Source organism: Kryptolebias marmoratus, linkage group LG2 (genome assembly GCF_001649575.2).
Source record: "Kryptolebias marmoratus isolate JLee-2015 linkage group LG2, ASM164957v2, whole genome shotgun sequence".
Classification (NCBI taxonomy): Eukaryota; Metazoa; Chordata; class Actinopteri; order Cyprinodontiformes; family Rivulidae; genus Kryptolebias; species Kryptolebias marmoratus.
In genome coordinates this window covers 17,104,414-17,122,733 of record NC_051431.1, presented here as the reverse complement: position 1 = coordinate 17,122,733, position 18,320 = coordinate 17,104,414, and the positions used below count along the sequence as shown (strand labels likewise).

Below are 18,320 nucleotides of genomic sequence, written 5' to 3'. Positions count from 1 at the left end.
ATCATCAAAATTAAACGAAATAAACATTTGAAATATATGAGTTTGTATATAATGTATGAATATAATATACAAGTTTCACTTTTTAAATGGAATTACTGAAATCAATCTACTTTTTCATGATATTCTAATTTTATGACCAGCACCTGTATATTTTTGACTCTTAGCTCTGCTGTCACCCAATCCAAGAAACCAGTCCCAAACGGTGATATTTGGAGCATGAAACGTGACACGCATCGAATTCAAATAAAGTGGTTCAGAGCCCAGTTTAAATAACAAAAAGAAGAAGGAGAAACGTCCCCGTGGCGTTGACCTCAGCCGAGGCACACAGCACCATTTCCGTGTGATTGTGTTACAGCAAGAAGACAAAGCTGACAGCTCAGATGACACATGCTGCCCGCAATCACAAGGGCGATCAGGAGGCCGGGAACCTTCGAGAAAGAGCTTTCTTACTCACTGTCTGAACGCCGCCATGGTGTTCTCCAGGTTTTCTCCTGCCCCTGTAATATAAAAGACAAACGTTAAGCGTTGGTGTTCTCGGACCATCTGTGGGACCCAGAGATGGTCCGAAAAGCAGGCAGGGACGCAACCAGGGCTCATCGGCTAAAGTTTAGTTCATGGTTTCTGTCCGCAGCACTTTATAAAATCCAACGCAGAGCGCATTCGGCTGGGGGGCTCACCTCCGCGGTGGGATATGTGCCGGCTGAGGAACGCCTCTCGCTTCTTCCGGTGCAGGAGGCTCGGGCATTTCAGCAGCAGGGCGGAGGTGAGCACGTAGCCTGTGACCGTTGACAAGACGTAGACGGCGGCACACATTTTCTCCCACTCAGCTAAGGGGGGACAAAAAACAAAGCGTTTCTGCTCAGCGTCGACACGGAGGTTTCAGCCGCTCTGGTTTACTGCCCGAGGAGGTAAATGTTGAGCTGGAACCCCGAAGGATCAGAGATCTTAGAAACAGAGATTTTAACCAAGCTGGTGATGTTCTCGGTTATAGCTGTTATAACGTTTCAAGGCCTTTCTTTCCAAAGCAAGAAAGCAACTGCTGCTACGTTTGTGCCAGTTCTAGATGACGCCGATGTTTCATACATGCACGCGTCTCATCAGTGTTTACCATTTCTTTACTCTGCTTACCATAGAGCTCTTTGTTTTATTATCCATCTTAAGACCTTGATCCATCCCCGCTGTGTGCCCGGGCGCAGACTGAATCATCCGTATGTCCTTACAGTATATATATAAGACCGTACACGGTCTGCTCCGTTCTTATCTCCTCGTCTACATAAACCACAACCTGACTGGAGGTTATTCACTTCGCTAACAGGACTACTACTTCATGTCTGTAGCAAAAGTCTGAACTGAAGAGGGGGGGAAAGGATGTTTTTAGGTTGCTGCTCCGTCGACCTGAAGTCAACTTCAGTCTGGTCTAAAAACGAAGGAGCTGGTTTCAGTAAACTTGTTTCAAAGCATTTTTTAAAAAAGATTTTTGAGAAACAGACATCAGGTTGTTTTATTTAACATGAACAGATATTCTTTGGTCGGGTAACGATGCACCCTATTTACAGGAAGATAACTTCATGTTATGAAACATAAACGTACTGTTATTGTTGTTAAAGCTTAATTTATGAAACTTTGTGTTTTCGTTGTCTGTTTTGGCCAGGGCACTGTTATAAATTAGTTTGTTTTTCTCCTGGTAAAATAAAAGGAAATAATAATAATGTTCAAGCTGTCCCTTAGAGCTTGTCCATAGATTTATCATTAGAAATAAACAAAAGGTCTCAGATCTGGTCATTTTGATTTACCAATAGCTAAAATCCCAACAACCCGTCATTGTTACTGATGAATATGACATGTCCTTGATTAAGAAACAAACAAAAAAAACTGTTTTTACGCAATGATGCTGTTCAAAACTTATCTAAACCCATTCTTGTTTAAATTAGATTTAGTTAGTTATTGTTATGTGAGATATGGACACTTCGTTTAGTCACATCTATTAAATATGAGATTATAATTGCTATATGTGGTGCGTTCAAACACGCCCGTAATTCACAGTTTTGATCAGTGGACACGGACTATTTGCCGTCTTTTAAAGAGAGAAAATCCGAATTTACCAGAAGCATTAAGATAAAATCACATTTCAGCTCGAAAAAAATGTAATGTGTGCAAATGCATTATATAATATCGTGTTTATTTATCGCAGTGTCCCTGTGAGTACTTCGTTTCTGAGTTTACTATCAAAAAGAGAGATAGAAATAAAATGGGGCTATCTTGTTTCAGGCTTTGTACAGTTTACGCTTGACACGTATTTCCAGATAACAACAAAAAAAACAACCTTCATCTGTTCATAAACAAGGTCCTGGCGATGCCACTAGCTTATTTTTACCGGGCTAATGTTAGCGGAAATGAGGGTCAAACTCGTCGAAACGGAGTCCTACCTTTGGCATTAATCGTTTGGGTCGCCCTTCGTTCAAAATGCCGACCGCGTCGCTGGCGTCCAGGAGCAGAGCTTAAAGACAAAGTGATGAAGTGTCCTCTGGTCCACAGATGCGCTGAGCTGAACACCGATACACAGCTGGAGGACTAACCTGCGGGACGAACCGGCTGCCGTCAGCGGACCGCGCATGCGCACATCTCTGTCATCGCCAATGGTCAGCGCCTCTCCGGAGCGATGAAATAAGCACTTCCGCTGAAAACATATAACTTTCAAAATAAAAGCTGAATTAAGCCGCAGTTTCTTTTTCACAACACGGGTAGATATAATAACATATCAAGGGGTATTTTGATTCTACAAAACAAACAAACTAGGACTGGAACATTGCCTACAATTTCCCGTTATCTTTATATGTTTGGTTATGTGCTCGCAAATGAATGAATTTGAATTTTAAAAATAAATAACTTTTATTGAGTCCGACCCAAAGGTGTACATTGATAAAGTTGTAAAACTCCAACCTGTGAGTTGTCACAGAAAATTCAATAATCTTAATGTTTTGTGTATTTTATTGGTGAGTCCCAACTAGTGATTATCCCACCACCAAAAGGCCAAAGGTGGTTGTAACTGTGTCTGTCTGTTAGCGAAATATCTCACGGACCACTGGTCGGATTTTAATGAAACTTACAGATTGGAATAACTGGATGCACAATTACAACTGATTAACTTTTGGAGTTAACTTGCTTCAAGATGGCCGCCACAGCCAACTGACCTTCAAAAACACATAAATGGGTATAACTCAGCCAATTTTACAGATATTGACCTAAATTTCAGCGTGGTCATATCTGAGACCGGTCTCTAAATCTTTGTTTAAAACTTTTCTATTAACTATTTGGAGTCAATTCTGTTTGTCTGTTTGCAATGTATTGAATGAACCATTGGACAGATTTTAATGAAACTATCAGAAAGCAACCACTAGATGTTCGCCTACAACTGACTAACGTTTGGAGTAAACTTGATTCGAGATGACCACTACAGCTAATCAGCATTAGCAAAAACAAAAAACGACTACAACTCAGTCAATTTGACAGATGTTGAGCTGAAAGTTGATGTGGGAGTAGCTGAGGGTCATTCACATCACATCACATCACATACTCTGTGCACTAACAGGTCCTACATGATAAATGTCGTGATGATGCAGGCAGAGATCTGTCCATCAGAAATAAAGCTTCTTTGTCGTACAGCAAGCAAATTCTGTCCACCAGATGATGCCAATGTGCAGCTGCAGCAGACGTTACCATCAAGGCTCAAAGAGCAACAGGGTATGGCCAAGGTAGACATTGCGATCTCTAGTCCTTACGTCATACATAATGTAGCCCACAATAATCCCAATCACCTGCAGGCCTCGGAGCGATAACACCAGTCAAAGTTCGGATTACGTGATAAACCGGAGATATGATGCACACCTGGATGACACCTCAGCAGCTTCGCTCTTTATTTCAGCGCATAAAGAATTAACAGGTGCTGCGAATCGTTTGAGCAGGCCTACACAGGACGTCAGGAGTCCCCTGAACAAAAATGCCTCCGGTTTTAACAGAGGTCCTGGAGGAGTGGAAGTGTCTGGAGGAAGAGTATCGAAAACTTCAGGTAAGAAAATCCCTGACAGTATAGGGTCATTTCTAGTAAACATATATCACTGTGAGTGTTTTATTCCGTCCACCTTAAGTCAAATGAAATAACCACAATGTAAAACTCAAGCTGCATATCTGATTTCTGCACCACGAAACCAGAAAATGTTACTCGTGAGCCTGTCGCTTATTGGTCTAAACCGTCACTCTTCAACACAGGAGGCACACCGGACGTATTTGCAGAATCTGGATATAATCTCCAAGCTCCAGAACAACTGCGCCTCATCTATTTCCCACCAGCGCAAAAAGCTGAAGGAGACGTCCCGCCTCGTGAAGAGGTAAGCGCATCCGTACATGTTATGAACTTTTCGTTCTTTCTTGTTGAGTGTCAAGCATAAACAAACACTGAACACTGTAATATTTATAGCCTTTTATTGAAATGTTTTAAACTAGCTTGGTTAGTTGGCCTTTGGTGCTCTTAGTTATAGCTAATTTGCAGTGACACGTCCCCAGATGGGCCTTTAAACAACACAAAAAATAATAAAACATCATAGCAAAGATCCTAAAATGAATCCTAAAATGAACTTAAAACAGACCACAATGAAACAAGAGCCATCGTGGAGCCTTCACGGAGCCATCATGGAACCATCATGGGACCATCATGAGCCATCATGGAGCCATCATAGAACCATAATGGAGCCATCATGGAGCCATCATGGAGCCATCATGGAGCCATCATGGAGCCATCATGGGGCCATCATGAGCCATCATGGAGCCTTCATAGAACCATAATGGAGTCATCATGGGGCCATCATGGAGCCTTCATAGAACCATAATGGAGTCATCATGGGGCCATCATGGAGCAATCATGGAGCCTTCATGTCATCATGGAGGTCATCATGGACTGTTAACCATGACTGGAGACCTGGTCTTCTTTGAGAAACTCCTTCAGTCCAAAGCTTAAAATGTGCCGGTCTGGAATCAGTTTCAAGCCCTCAGGTAAAAAATTTCCACATTGCGATGGCTCATGCAGAAAAAGCTGTTTGACCAAAAGAGGTTTTGCGAAAAGGCACCTTGCCTGGATGTGCCACGAGTCGCTAAACGTCCAGATCTTAGAAGAACCACGAAGTCACTGAGCACCCGAGGAGCCTGACCGTTCAAACATTTAAAAATCATTGATACATTATGATATTTAACAAAGTCACCAAAGTTCATCAAACTCAGTTCTTTGAGATCATGGAGATTAGGAAATCTGAAATTGTAACTGCTCAGTTACATATGGTCCTTAAAGACCTGAGTGTTGTTAATGTTGCTTGAGACCAGGATGTCATACGGTAACTTAAATGGGAGAGAATCATGCAGCTTGAAATGGAAGAGTCTGAACATACACATATATAAGTTTGCTTTTTGCAACTCTGCTCATTTTCTTAACATGCTTTTCAAATTTTAGATGAGAATCCAGAACAACACCGATTTGCTTTGCTTCTGAAACCTGCGCAATATAATTTTAACGTAGTCGATGCGTTTCGGGGAGAAAGGGAAGGTCCTACATGGACGTCTTGTGTCAGTGCAGACGATTAAAACAACAAAAACAACAACAACCCTGGTGGTCTTTTCAGGTGCAGCAAAGGATCGTCAGGAGAGGAGCTGACGACGCTGGACGAGCTAAAGGAGAAAATCAAGACGAGAGAACACGTTTTCTTTGAAATGGAGGCCTTCCTTCCCAAGAAAAATGGGTGACGACGTCTAGTTCCAGCTGAAGAGCTCAAACGTCCCTCAGCTGGTTAAAACATTAAGATGAACATGATGAATGTTTCTTTTTCTTCTTTTCTTCATGTTGCAGTTTGTATCTCAGCCTGGTTCTCGGAAACGTAAACGTCACTCTCCTCAGCAAGCAGGCAAAGTAAGCGAACCATCACGGCGACATTTATTTGATTTAACGTCTTTCATTACAGGACGCGTTTTTATCAGTGAAAGGCAGAAAGGTGGTCAACGATGACTTTGTCTGTGTCTCTGTGTTAGCAAAATATTTCACAGAATAATGCGTGCATTTTTAAATGAAACTCTTAGTGATCTCTGGGTGGACATCTGCAGCCGATTACCTCATGGAGTCAACCCAAGTAAAGATGGCCGCCACAGTTCAGTAACTTTAACAAAAAATGGTGTCAAACTTACAGACGTTAAGCTAAAATTTGATGGTAGTAGCTGAGAGTCATCCCTGGTACATACTCTGAGCGCTACAGGTTGACCGTTGGAGTCAAGCTTGTTTGTCTGTTAGCAAAATATCTCACAGCTAACTGACCCTAGCTAACATAAAAGTGTCTCCAACTCAGTCAGTTCTACAGACAGGGATCTAACATTTGGAGTGGTAGTAGCTGACAGTCGTCCCCAACGCATACTCCGAGGACTAAGGGGAGGATCTCAGGATATTGAGTGAAATCTTGCATAGCTTTTGCACAATTTGACCAAAACAGATGTAAGTTTTCCAATTTCGCAAACTAACATAACAGTTTAAAACCCTGGCATTGAAGGTGGCTGATTATACAATCTTTTAATGAAATCACACGAATACTTAAAATAAACGCCACGCAGTCGTTAAGACATCTTTTACTTTCCTTTTAAATTTCTGGCCCTTTTTTTCTTCCTCTTCTTCCTGTTTGTATAAAAGTTTAAAAGCAGCTCATCCATCTCTTTCAGGTTCGCCTACAAGGACGAATACGAGACGTTCAAGCTGTGCCTCACAGTCATCCTGCTGCTGTTCTCCTTCGCCTGCTACTTTTTCGTGAGCTACAGGTGCGGCGAACGCGCGGACCGGGTCGCCGCCCCTGTCGGCCGCTCGACTCAGCTGTCGTGTCTCTGACTTCAGGTTTCTGGACGCAATCCTCAACTTCCTGCTGGTGTGGTACTACTGCACGCTGACCATCCGGGAAAGCATCCTCATCACTAACGGCTCCAGGTGAGCACCTCTTCTGTCCTCTGGGCCCGATTTACAGCCCTTTGGAGCGTAGCGCGTTTGACCTAATTTGAACAAAATGTCTCTTGAATTAGAATCAAAGGCTGGTGGGTTTTTCACCACTACATCTCAGCGTTTTTGTCCGGCGTGATGCTGACGTGGTGAGCCCTTGAACTCAAAATAAAGCCTTGTGATCAGACGTTTTTGCACGTTAATTTGAACTGACTTGTCGTCTCCTCGCACCTCAAGGCCAGATGGGACTCTCTACAAGATGTTCAGGAACCAGTTTCTCGCCTACTCCTTGTATCAAAGTCAGGTTTTTGTTCCCTCCAACGAAAGCCGCCGCGATCCAAGTTGTGCCCGGCTTGACGATATATTTTTTTCCCCCCTTTCCTCGTGTGGAACCAACAGGTTTCGTCCAGTGCTTGCAGTGCTATTATCAGAGCGGGTGTCTGTACAGGCTCCGAGCCCTGGGAGAAAGACACAACATGGACCTGACCGTAGGTGAGAACACGCCAAGGACAAACACACGCCAGGTGTGCTGCTTTGAGAGTTAAATAACAAAGAAAACGGTGACTCAAACTCCTGACTTCTTTGTGTTTTTTTTTTTAAGAGGGGTTCCAGTCGTGGATGTGGAAAGGGCTGACGTTTCTCCTGCCCTTCCTGTTTTTCGGTCATGTGAGTACGATTCGTTCTGCTGACAGACTGAACTGAATAAAGATGTCGCCGATGCCATCCTGGGCCAGATATCATTCAGGGAGGTTCGGCTTCAGGCCTCGTGAAACAACGTGAAAGGAAGGAGAGGAAAGAAAGAAACCCCCCTCCACCATGACGGTCTTGTTTTTGTCTCGTAGTTCTGGCAGCTCTTCAACGGCCTGTCTCTGTTCAGGATGGCCCGGCTCCCCGACTGCAGAGAGTGGCAGGTTGGTGCGTTCTGCCGCGTCACGCTCTAATCTCGCCGTGTCACCGCTTGCTGCGCTCACACCCTCAGATGAGTCACGTGCGCGGGCTAATGTGTTTACAGGGGGTGAGGGTGTAGCAGCGACACTCACGCACGTTTTAAAGGCAATTTTCACCCAATGACCTCCCTCTAGATGTCAAAACTTTAAGAAAAAAAAATCAAAACAGCCCGGCTTTTTGATATTTTATCCCCCACCACTAAAAGATGAGGATATATGGTTTTATTTTTTGTGTCTATCTGTTAGCACAATATCTCATGAACCATTTGACAACCTTTAATGAAACGTTCAGCAATTAATCACTTGATGTGCGTCTACAGCTGATTAACTTTTGAGCCAACCCAATTCAATATGGCCGCCACAGCCAGCTAACCTTAGTCGACACAAAAAACAGTTATAATTCAGTCAGTTTTATAGATATTGTGTTCAAATTTGGTGTGGTAGTAGCTGAGACTTGTTCACAACACTTACTCTAAGCACTACTTGTTGAGCGAGATCTTTGCTTAAACCTTTGGCGTTAGCTGTTGGAGTCGATGCTGTGTGTCTGTTAGCAAAATATCTCATGAATCACTGGAGAGATTTTAATGGAACTGACAGAAACTGATCACTGGATGTTCGTCTACAACTGATTAGCTTTTGGAGTCAACTCGATTCAAGATGGCTACCACAGCTAATCGACATTAGTCAACACACATATTGTTATAACTCAGTCAAATTGCTGATTTTAATCTCAAACTCTGTCATGAGAGGCAGCGTCCTATCAAGGAATGCCAGGCCTTTAAGTTTCCTCTGTTTTTGCCGATTCATGCAATGTGCTGCTGTTTTGCTGACTCATATGCCTTGCTCTGTGTGTCCCATGTGTCGTCAGGTCCTGACGTGTGGGCTCTGCTTCCTTCTTCTCTTCCTGGGGAATTTCTTCACTACGCTCGCGGTCGTGCGTCAGAAGCTCAAAAGCAGGAATCAGAAACCAAAGACCTCGTGACACATAAAAAAAAATTACCCTCTAAAAACCTGCCAGACCAAATGAAAGCATGCTTTTATTTTTTTTAAATGATGACATTAAATAATGTCAAAATACCAACCATTTTGTGGCCTGCTCGTTAATAATAATAAATCGGTGAATAGACAACGCAAGAACAAAACCACCATTCAATAAAGAATATAATTTATCAGACATGTTTCAGTGAATCTCTTTTACGTTCAGGTGCTTGTTTTGTGTGTTTCATTTGTCTAATATGAGAAGGATTTTAAATAATAGATAAATTCAAAGTACCGTTGAAGCTTTACTTTGGTAAAAGCTTCAAAAACCGTGGTATGGACACATCACAGGAAAGGTGAAGATAATGGAGGAAGAAACAACTGTAATCTTACCAAAAAGCACCCATACAGAGTCTGGTCAGTTTTGTTTTGTTGTAAATAAGTCCATCATCAGTGCTAATTTGAGAATAATTCAGCTGCAGTTTAAGGTGGTGGAGTTTAATTTAAGCAGGAGGCACATTTCATGAAACAAAATGTCTAAAATGATCATTAATGGCAAGGTAAATGAGAAACGCTGAGAGTGATAACTGGCAAAAGTTAAAGGTGCGATGTTTCCTCTGTCACACGTGTTATATCTTAAGACAAAAAGAGAAAATGGCCGTCTTTTGGAGGCTGTTACGACTCACGGGTGCATCGGCTGTCTCACACTTTTGGTGCTTAAGCTTTTTATAGGATAAAGTAAAAAAAAAAGGGAGGCATGTGCAGATTAAGATGTGAGAAGGTTATGAACAAATAGCATCTTACTTGTTGCAGATAGAGCTTCTTCGAGCCACTTCAGTTTGAAGAAATGACGTTTGATTCTGACCCGACCCATGAGCCAATGGCTAGTCCGAGCCGGGCGGTTTCTGCCAGTGCTAATTCCTGCATCCTGGCATTACCATCAGTTTGACAATGTTTTATGGTTATTTGCATGTGTAAATAGTAGCAGCAGCTAACTGTTGCACTTCCAGTGCCGCTTCAAGAAGAAACATGTAATATTTCTGCCAGAATTACCAGAATAATTTAAATAAAAAGTTAAAAGTACCAGCTCAAAGTAGAAATATCTGGAGTGTGATTTTCTTTACACACATTTTACTAGAAGTGGAGGCCAAAGGAATAATAAAGGCTTCATTTATGTAGAAACATGTAAGAGTTTTGGTTAAGTTAATCATGTTAGGCTATATGAGATAAGCCAACACAAAAATGTCAATAACTCTGTCAATTTTACAAATATTGGCTCAGAATTTGGGATGCTGGTAGCTGAGAGTGATCCCAAACACATATCTTGAGCGCTAACAAATCGCACAAGATCTTCATCTTTAAAATGTTGCCACTAACTGAAACTTTCAACGAATGCACCTCTGAAACTGATGAACTTTTAGACTCAGTCCAATTCAAGATGGACACCACAGTTAGTCGACGTTGGCAAGCAGAGAAGCTTTGCAGATACTGGCGTGAAATTCCATGTGATGGTAGCTGAGAGTCATTCACAACACATCGTCTGAGCTTGAGATAGTGCACGGTGTTGTTTTTTAAAGTTTTGACTAAAGCAGCTCTCGGCTCAGGATGATGTTCATAAAACTCTGGCGGGACAGAGTGCAAGGAATGCCTTCAACTTAATTTCCAAATTGAGTTTATGAGCACTCTTTCCTATATGTTTATTATAGTTATATATTTTTTCACCCTGTGATGAATTTGCTTTGGTCCCAGATGTGGTGAATACAGCTGAACCTCATGACTGTAACACAGATTACGTACAGTGTAAGAGCTGAATGCGCGGGCAGGAAAGCCCCCCGGGTCGGGGGTTTATCTCTCCCGTGTCCTTGGCTCTGTGAACATAAACACTGTTTAACTTGAGGAGGACGAGGCTGTGATGAATCTGCTTTTCAGCGCCTGCCCTGCCGCTTTCGCGTTGCATAACCGTGACCCTTGGCCCGCTGCACCTTGACAGTTACTTAACAGCGCGGGCAGGGGAATCCGGGGTGATGTCGACCACTCTAAAATAATAAAACTAAACCCTAGTTGGCAGAAAATACACGGAGAATAACTAAGACGTGCCCCCCATGTCTGTCTAAGTGTGAGCGATCTCAAAGCGAAACCATGACTGTGCGAAATAAATCGAGTTCCTTAGTCCTCACCCCCCCTCTGTCGTGACGCAGTTGGTTTGACCCTTCATGGCGTAAAGTTTCCTTCCGCGTTCGGTTCAGTCCGAGTTTGACACAAAGAGGAGAGGAGAAGGTAAGCTTCACTCTGAGCTCACATTTTAAACAGGCGCTCTCCAGAGATTACACCGCGGCGGCGGGGACGACACCGACACTAGACACCGCACAGGTAACGTTTAGCTTTTAAAAAAATAAAATAAATAAAAACTAGCTTCAGACGAGCCGCGTTAGTTCCGCGAAGTAACCGGGTTCACGGCAGCTCTGGTCAGCCTCACGTTTACCGGGATAGTTTATTTAAAAACTCGCGTTTAATTCCGGTGGGCTGTTTTCTACCGTCCGTTGATCCCAGGTTGTCACGTTCCAGGACGTAGTCACCGCCCGCTCGCTTCTCTCGCCGGTTTGTTCGTGTTTTAGCTGACCCTTAAAATTTAATTTGTTTACATACGGACAAAGACCGGTTTCAGAGTAAAAATTAGGATTTATTCTGGTGGGTCTCTAGCTGTTACACGTGGAGCTCCATAAAAGCCGGCTGAAGCCGGTACTTTAACACCGACTATTGCGAAATAATATATATATATATATATATACACACAAATATATGCACTTATTTGAGCTGAACAGTCAGGACGATCTCCACTAAGTAAACTGCGTCTGTTAGTCATTTATTTACTCATAGTTACTTTTTTTTTCTTTTAATTGACCAAAATGATAGCTCACCAAAGCCTGTCTCATGAAAACACGGGTTACTCAGCAGTATTTTGGGCAGAAATGTGCTGAATCACAGTTTATCAAATGATTTCTTTTCCTTTACTGTGACTCAGATTCTTGAAATAGTTATATCCTCTTTTTAAAGCAGACCGGACATTAGTAAATATTCATACTGGGTCAGGATAGAAAGGCTTTTGGCACTGACTAATACCTGACATGGATCTGATTCATAAACAGCCTCCTATTATAAATAAAACACCCTAAATGTTAATTGAGCTGCCTGGATTTAGTGTCCGCTTTTTAGTCAGCATGTCCGCTGACTAAAAAGCAGAATATATGAGCTCAGATTAGCTGATCGGTTTCAGTGCCGCTACCTGTCCTTGGTTGGATGATAACACTGCAGCGTAACACTTCATTGTCAGGATCTGTTTTTTGTTATGCTGTGACGTCTCGTTTTCCTTGACTGGATGCACGTCACCTGCCGAGTGCCACGACTCGGATCGTCTCGTGTTGAAAAGAGATGGGAGTTGAAGCTCAAACCTTGGTGCGAGCCTCATCAAAACGTCCTGCTTGGAAAAAGGTGTTGAGGGCGACCATCAGCTACAGCCAAATCAGATTTTACTTAATATCTGCAACACTGACTGAGTTATAGCCACTTTTGTGTGTGTGTGTGTGTTTGCTGATGTCAGCAATCTGACACACACACACACACACACACACACACATTTTCCTGTTTTATTACTGATGCATCTCACGGAGGCAGGGTTCAGTCAGCTCCTGTCAGCTGCCACAACTTTTATCTTTAAACAAGACTTTCACTGTGCCGAGTTCTTTAAATAAAGCGGTTTTTAACGATGCCACTTATCAGACAATACTGTACGCTGATACCGATTTATCAATGATAGACCAGTAAATGGAAAAAGGTTGGGCCAAATAATCTCCTGAAGTGGCGTTTAAGGGCTGTGGTTACAAAGGTGATGAGGGGAAGGTTTAAGAAGGATCCGTGTACTGGACTGTGTTAAAGTTTATGTCTGGCTTCCAAGCAGCTCATCTGATTTGATTTCATAGTTCTTAAGAAGGTCTGTTTAAGAGTTTCTTTAGGCTTCTGCTTCTTTTTCCACTCATTTTCAGAAGAATTCTCTTTTTTTTGGCCACTTAACTCATACCTACGAATCACTCAGGCACAAAACGACTTCTTAACTCGAGGCAAACCTTTGTGTCTGAACATAGCAGGAATCTTAGACTGGATCTTTGCGCTGAGAAGGACTTGGACACGTGAGGCGCCCATAGGAGAGCGCGGTTTCTTTAATAAATAAATAAACAAACTGTGGGCTACAGTGTTGCTGCAGGCGGCGACGAGAGAGGGGGCGTGAAAAAGTGGCAAATATCGACGTGTTAAATCGGTTTGCTTCCAGTCAGACCTCTTGAAAGATGACACGGTTCAACGCGTAGCATTTAATTGCCAATTCTTCAGGGTTCAGATCTTGGCGTTCCGTAGATAACCTGAAGGCCGATGCGTCTCTCAAGTCCTGCGACGGCCTTTAATAGGTGCGACCTTCAGATGCTGTTCATCTTTTTTGGAGACGTTTTTTTAGTTCTCCAGCTCGTTCGCTGCCTCCTTTTCCTGATGCTGTCGTGGTCGGGCGCAGGGACCGAAGGGAAGCCCTCACGTTTACTTTTCCTTACAGGGCCAGTTCTTTTCACCAGGTTTTCAACAGGTCAAAAAAAACCCAAATCCCTGCTTGGAGTTTGACTCACGGAAGATCCAGATGGGGGAAAGAATAAATAAACGTCCTGCAGTGAGGAATAAATGCAGGCTTTCCTTTCAGTCCTTCATCCTTTTTATTTGTGACGTAGCTACCCCTCTCATTCATGCACAGGGACTGAACCAAAAAAAAAACTATGAAAAGCAGAGAAATAACAATAATAAGGACCCGAAAAGCCTTAAAAAAAACTAGCTCAGTAACTAGTGGGTTCAAACTTTTGCACTCTGATTGTTGCTTTGAGATTGAAACATAAATGTCTGCCTGATGTAATCATCCTGTATCATCAGGCTTTTGTTGATGCGTTGAAGTCATCGTTAAACTTTTGTCAGCTGTGTTTGGATCTGAAAAAGTTCCGGGCGGGGAAAACAAAAAAAGCTCGTCTGGTTCGTCCACTGCAAGAACGTTCGAGCTCCTCTCTGCAGGAACGACGAGACGAAGTCTTTCTTTTTTTTTCTGTCGCGTTCGGTTTTCGTTACATAACTGAGAATCCCCGTGGCTTCTGCTCCCAGTGGAGTTTGCACCCGGTGACTCCCGAAGCGCTCTGTTTATCACGCCGGTGAATCAGCGGGCTGCGTGTGCGCGGCTCGACGTTTTATAGCCGCTGCGTCACGTTCTCGAGTTGGGATCGGGCCAGATCGTAGGGTGGGGAGGTGGAGGGGATTAGAGGAAACCTGCGCCCGTCCTCGAAACCGACCTGAAACCCGAGTGTTGGGGACGAGACGTCCTCTCGTGCTCCGGGTGAAAAGAGCTGAAGAAAGTCCTCCCTTGTCCAAAGCAGCGGATTCCAATGTTTTATTATATCGAGCCGTAGGTAAAACTTTAACTGAATTAAAATCCTGATTTGTTTTTTTCAGATTACTGGCTAAGCAAGTAACTTTAAAACGTCAAATGAAGTTTCTTTTGACTCTTTCTTTGTCTGCTGACTTGTTTCAGTCCAGCATCGTGTGTCAACACTGCAGACATGGACCCCGAGACCAGCGCTCACGCAGACCGCGCAGGCGACGAAGAGGAGCCCCTCTTCAGCAACCTGGACCTCTTTCTCTTCTCCCTGATCGTCGGCCTCGTTGTCTATTGGTTCATGTCTCGCAAGAAGCCGGAGCCCATTCCCGAGTTTAAGAAGCTCGACACGCCGTAAGTCGTTCGCAGAAACAAAACAAATATGTAAATGATCCCCCCCGGGAATGCCCTGGACCGGCTCTGCTCTGCTCTCAGGAATGATGGCGTTCATTAATTTGGATTTTAGTTCTGCGACACGAACGCCCAACCCTTCGCCGAGCAGATTCCTTCACCTCTGTGCCGTACAGGCTTGTTTTCCCAGCAGCTGTCGTAGACCTGCAGCTTTCAGGAGGTTTAGTCTTGTTGATTTAAAAGGGAGCGTGTTCTGTATATAAAACATTAGGCTTGTATTAAAGCACAAAAAGCCGCAGCGTGCCAGATTTAGCTACTGCTTCTTTTCCATCTAAATACAACATGCATATAAAATACACATTAAAACCAGAAAACAAACAAGGTAGACTTCTTTGCCACATAATACTAAACCTCGATACGTACTGTTACTACCTTATTTACACAACATAGGTCAGAATTTCATATAAAATGTTGTAAAAAAGAAAAGTAGACTCTTTGACTAATATTTAGTTATTAATAGTGACAACAGTGGCTAATAAAAAGGCGTTTTTGGCACAAAGAAATGAAGAAAACCATCTAATTTTCGAGAAGTACGTTTTGTTCTTTAATGGCGTCGAACAACAACTAGGCGGGGGTGACAACCCCAACATTTTCTGAGAATTTCGGAGAAATCTGTTGGTTAGTTTTGAAGTAATCTTGCTAACGGACGGACAAACATGACCTCCAGGGTGACTGAAAGTTGACTTTCTTTAGTGAGCCCGGACAGTTTCGCCTGTTGCACAAACGTGAAAAAAAACAAGCCAAATATCCAAATGATATCATCAAAACTCAACATCTTATATTTAGTGAGGATCTTACAGAGATGACGGCTCAGAGATTCCTGATGGTTGTTTTTAAAGCTCTGTTTATAAAAGAGTCTGTTTTGTTTTCGAGCAGAGAGGCACGCAGTGATAAATAAAGAGCCCAATTGCACCTCATCATCATTTATTTATAAAACCCTTTAAAAACCAAAGTGCTGTACAGGTGTAACACAACTAAAAGGAAATAATAATAATAATACAAAACAATAAGAGAATTACAAGAATTGCCTAGACTTCAATGCTCTCTCAGTTTGTGAACTTCTGTCTGAAAGTAGCTGTAATAGTTCAGCGTATTAGTCGCTGTCCTGCAGTTTTCAAACTTTGGAGGCTTGACGTCCTCCACGTTCTCGTTTCTTGATTAGCAACACTTTTGTTAAACTTTCTTGCAAACTACAAGCTGACGGTGTGAACGTTCAGTGTGAGACGTGAACCAACAAATTCACTACTTGTTTACAGTCTTTCCCGTACGGCAGTATCGCCTGCATACATTAAGTTTGAACATCATCTCACGCTTGTCCGAACCGAACTACAGCAATCCCATAAAACCCAACAAAGACCTCGTGCTGCCAAATTTATTTTGACACAATTTAAGACCCAGAAATGTACCTTTTTAGTCTCTTCAATAATAATTCAGGACATTTTTAGATGGCCACTAACTACATTTAGGACTGTTGTTAAGATGTTTCTTTGTTTATGGTGGAAAAAATCTGCATTTCTTCTGCATGCCATGAAGAGGACATGTTGCATGCAGTCCCTTTATGTCTTAAGCGGAGGGTGTAGCAGTGATATGGATTGTGCCCTCTGTGACAGACGTAATGCAGCTCCGTCAGTGGCAGTATGTGGAAGGTCAGCCCCCGTTTCCCTGACAGGATGGCGTGTCACGGCAGGATTAGAACAGGTTGTCACTTTAAAGCCCGTACAGCATGTGTGTGAGAGTGCACGGCTTATTGCTGGGGGTAAATATTTCACCAACAGCGACCTTTGTTTTTTTCGCTCTGCCTCATCTTTCGCTCGGCACAGCCTCCTTTTTTTTTTTTTTACAAACCCCTGAAACCAGCTGACGTTTCCTCTTCCATCCGGGCCCTCCCCTCGGCCCTCCCCTCGGTATTTAGTGGAAGAGTGACAGAGGCCTGGCTCCGTTACTGTGAACCCTTCTTACACTGGCCACGTTTTTTTTTTTTTGTTTGTTTTTTAGTCCCTCCCCTACTTCTACATAATTTGATTCCTAGAAGAAGAAGATGGGGGGGGGGGCAACAACAGCTGTGTGAGTGAGCACAGGCTGCAAAAAGAAGATCCGGACCATTTGTGTGACTGAAGTTGTGTAAGGTTAAGGAAACCTTGTTGGTTTGGAAAACACAAAACTGTTCAAGGACAGTTTCACTGAACTGAGATGAGATGTTCAAAAAATCTAAAATGAAGAAAAAATAGCTGAAAGTACTGTAACTAATGTTTTCATATCCCATTGTTTCCCAGTCATTCTTAGTAGATTGAAGCTCCATTGTTCCTTTTATTAGTTTTAAACTGAGATCATCTGATGATGGACGTTGTGGTTGTTTCGGTCAAACCTTGAAAATACTCTGACCTCCCACACTCGGAGTATTCGTTGTGAATGAGACTCTGCTACTACTGCGTCTGTGATTGGGTTGTAGCCATTTTTGTGTTTGCTAATGCCATTTACCTGTGGAATAGGGGGGGACATCCTAACTCAGGCTGATCCCAAAGGGTGATCAGTTGTAGGTTCCTCTCTGGGGGTTGGATTAAATCCCATCCAGTGGTTCATGAGATGTTTTGCTCAGATAAATATAACACAGGATGTTACGGCTGTGAACATGAAGCTGGATCCTTATTTGATCCTTTTAGTGTCGGAGTCTTGCTTCGAGAGACGGCTGTGTGACAGGACCACCTTCTGGTGTTTCTTGCTCTAAACGTTTTACTGGGTTCAGTTTTTTTTTTTTTTTTTTAAGCATCTCTGTTCTGACTAACGGGCTGGACTCGGTGGAGGGAAGGACTACAGGAAAGGAGCGCTGAAGTGGTCTCCCCTCCCCTTAAAGAGGCAGTGGTTACCTAACTCTTATGAAGGGGGGCGTAGTCTTTCATGTCTTTCCTGTGCTTTTTTTTTTTTCTTTTTTGTCTCTGAACCCATTTTGAAAGTTCTCTGGGGAGCGGGCCAAGTTCCTTTGGTGAACACAAAGGTGGAAAGTTGAGGCAAAAGACAAGCGGCTCATTCTTTGCTTCTCTCCCTCCACTCCCCTGTGTTGTTTTTTTTTTTTCCCCTTTCATGTCTGTCTGGGCTGAACCGCTCTGCCATTGGGCCGAGTCACAAACGGGATCCTTTTATGATAAATGAGGTTGCCATAGCGATAACATTCCCCCTCTCTCCTCCAGTGAAGTGGGGGGCAGGGGATACTTTAGAAAAACAAAAATCCCGTTCCCATCTCGCCCCCCCTCCACCTCCTTCCTTGCTGCTCCACAGAGGAGTTGCAGTGATATTTGGTCTTTTGAATGGATCTTGTGTACTTTTCTTTTCCTCCTCCTTTCTGACACCTTTTCAGAGCGGAGAGGAAAAGGGGCGGGGACGAGGAGGGAGGCATTTCCAGCTCATGATCATTTCAGCGTGTGTTCGCGTGAGTCACAAACTGTGGGTCTGCAGCTTGGCTGCATTTTATGGGAAAGTCAGTTTCCCACCATTGTGTCCCCCCCCCACCACCACCCACCCACCA

The 18,320-nt window shown here is 43.2% G+C and overlaps 3 protein-coding genes across 4 annotated transcripts in view; 2 read left to right on the top strand and 1 right to left on the bottom strand.

Moving 5' to 3' along the window:
* gdpd1 (glycerophosphodiester phosphodiesterase domain containing 1) overlaps positions 1-2,620 on the bottom strand; it is a 21,200-nt gene extending 18,580 nt beyond the window's left edge. The window contains exons 1-3 of the mRNA XM_017423945.3: positions 2,427-2,620; positions 678-827; positions 455-497 (exon numbers count right to left, since the gene is read on the bottom strand). Coding sequence (XP_017279434.1) covers positions 455-497; positions 678-813 — 179 coding nt within the window. The 5' untranslated portion in view covers positions 814-827; positions 2,427-2,620. The remainder of the gene's footprint in view (positions 1-454; positions 498-677; positions 828-2,426) is intronic.
* Positions 2,621-3,144: 524 nt separating this feature from the next.
* On the top strand, positions 3,145-9,355 carry LOC108240474 (ion channel TACAN). Its single transcript, XM_017423960.3, has 12 exons — positions 3,145-4,066; positions 4,267-4,385; positions 5,667-5,783; positions 5,891-5,950; positions 6,745-6,840; positions 6,914-7,003; positions 7,096-7,161; positions 7,250-7,311; positions 7,412-7,504; positions 7,614-7,678; positions 7,855-7,923; positions 8,828-9,355. Exons 1-12 carry the CDS (start codon positions 3,998-4,000, stop codon positions 8,939-8,941), a joined length of 1,020 nt encoding a protein of 339 aa, XP_017279449.1. The 5' UTR covers positions 3,145-3,997; the 3' UTR covers positions 8,942-9,355.
* Positions 9,356-11,134: 1,779 nt separating this feature from the next.
* The window catches only part of porb (P450 (cytochrome) oxidoreductase b), an 18,025-nt gene continuing 10,839 nt past the window's right edge, over positions 11,135-18,320 (top strand). The window contains exons 1-2 of one of the 2 annotated variants that reach the window (XM_017424031.2): positions 11,135-11,214; positions 14,546-14,743. In XM_017424031.2, the coding sequence (XP_017279520.1) occupies positions 14,574-14,743 (170 nt within the window). In that variant the 5' untranslated portion in view covers positions 11,135-11,214; positions 14,546-14,573. Of the gene's footprint in view, positions 11,308-14,545; positions 14,744-18,320 lie in introns of both variants that reach the window. The other variant, XM_017424032.3, reaches the window with a different exon arrangement.